This window comes from Camelina sativa, chromosome 18, assembly GCF_000633955.1.
Source record: "Camelina sativa cultivar DH55 chromosome 18, Cs, whole genome shotgun sequence".
In the NCBI taxonomy this organism is placed as follows: domain Eukaryota; kingdom Viridiplantae; phylum Streptophyta; class Magnoliopsida; order Brassicales; family Brassicaceae; genus Camelina; species Camelina sativa.
The window spans coordinates 2,703,003-2,703,675 of NC_025702.1; the positions used below are offsets into that span (position 1 = coordinate 2,703,003).

Consider the following 673-nt stretch of genomic DNA (forward strand, 5'->3'; position numbering starts at 1 on the left):
CAAATGCAGCATTCATCTTTGGAGTAACGTAACTGTTGACACCATTGCCAAAAGGAGCAGTCGTCTTTGGAGCGACATGACTGTTGACACCATTGCTACAAAGAGCATTCATCTGTGGAGCAACATAACTATTGCCACCATTGCTCAAAGAAGCATTCGTCTTTGGAGCAACGTAAGTGTTCAACGGCTTATTAGCATTATAAGTCGGAGCCGCTGGCAACCGCTTCACAGACTGCTGCTGATCCAGAGTCCCTCTCGGTAAAGACGGCTTGGGCCGGAGAGATGGGGGAACATAGTAGCAACTCTGGAAGAATGGATGCTGCAGAGCTTCTGCTGTTGTCGGTCTACTGCAGGGATCCCACGAGCAAAGGCGCTCAATAAGGTTAATCGCATCTGCACTAGCATATGGCATCAGACTTGATAGGTGTACACGGGGAAGCTGCAAGATAAACAAACAGATTGTTACTAGTAACATTAAATGTAAAATCATAGCTTCTGCTCTTAGATATGTAAAGATGAGAAAAAAATACCTGAGGAAATTGGTAATTGATAACGCTGGCAAGATTCAGCCCCTCCAACCATGTCTCTTCAGTTGGGCTGCCTATGACACTACAGATTTTGTATATCTCATCTGCTTCACTGCATATATTAAAAAGGTGACAGTTAACTCAGT

At 44.4% G+C, this 673-nt stretch overlaps 1 protein-coding gene across 1 annotated transcript in view; it reads right to left on the reverse strand.

The window, feature by feature from the left end:
- Positions 1-673, reverse strand: part of LOC104763088 (cyclin-dependent kinase F-4) — a gene marked incomplete in the record, with an annotated part of 6,996 nt that overhangs the window by 1,482 nt on the left and 4,841 nt on the right. Inside the window, 2 exon segments of the mRNA XM_010486503.2 lie at positions 250-439; positions 531-639. Coding sequence (XP_010484805.2) covers positions 250-439; positions 531-639 — 299 coding nt within the window.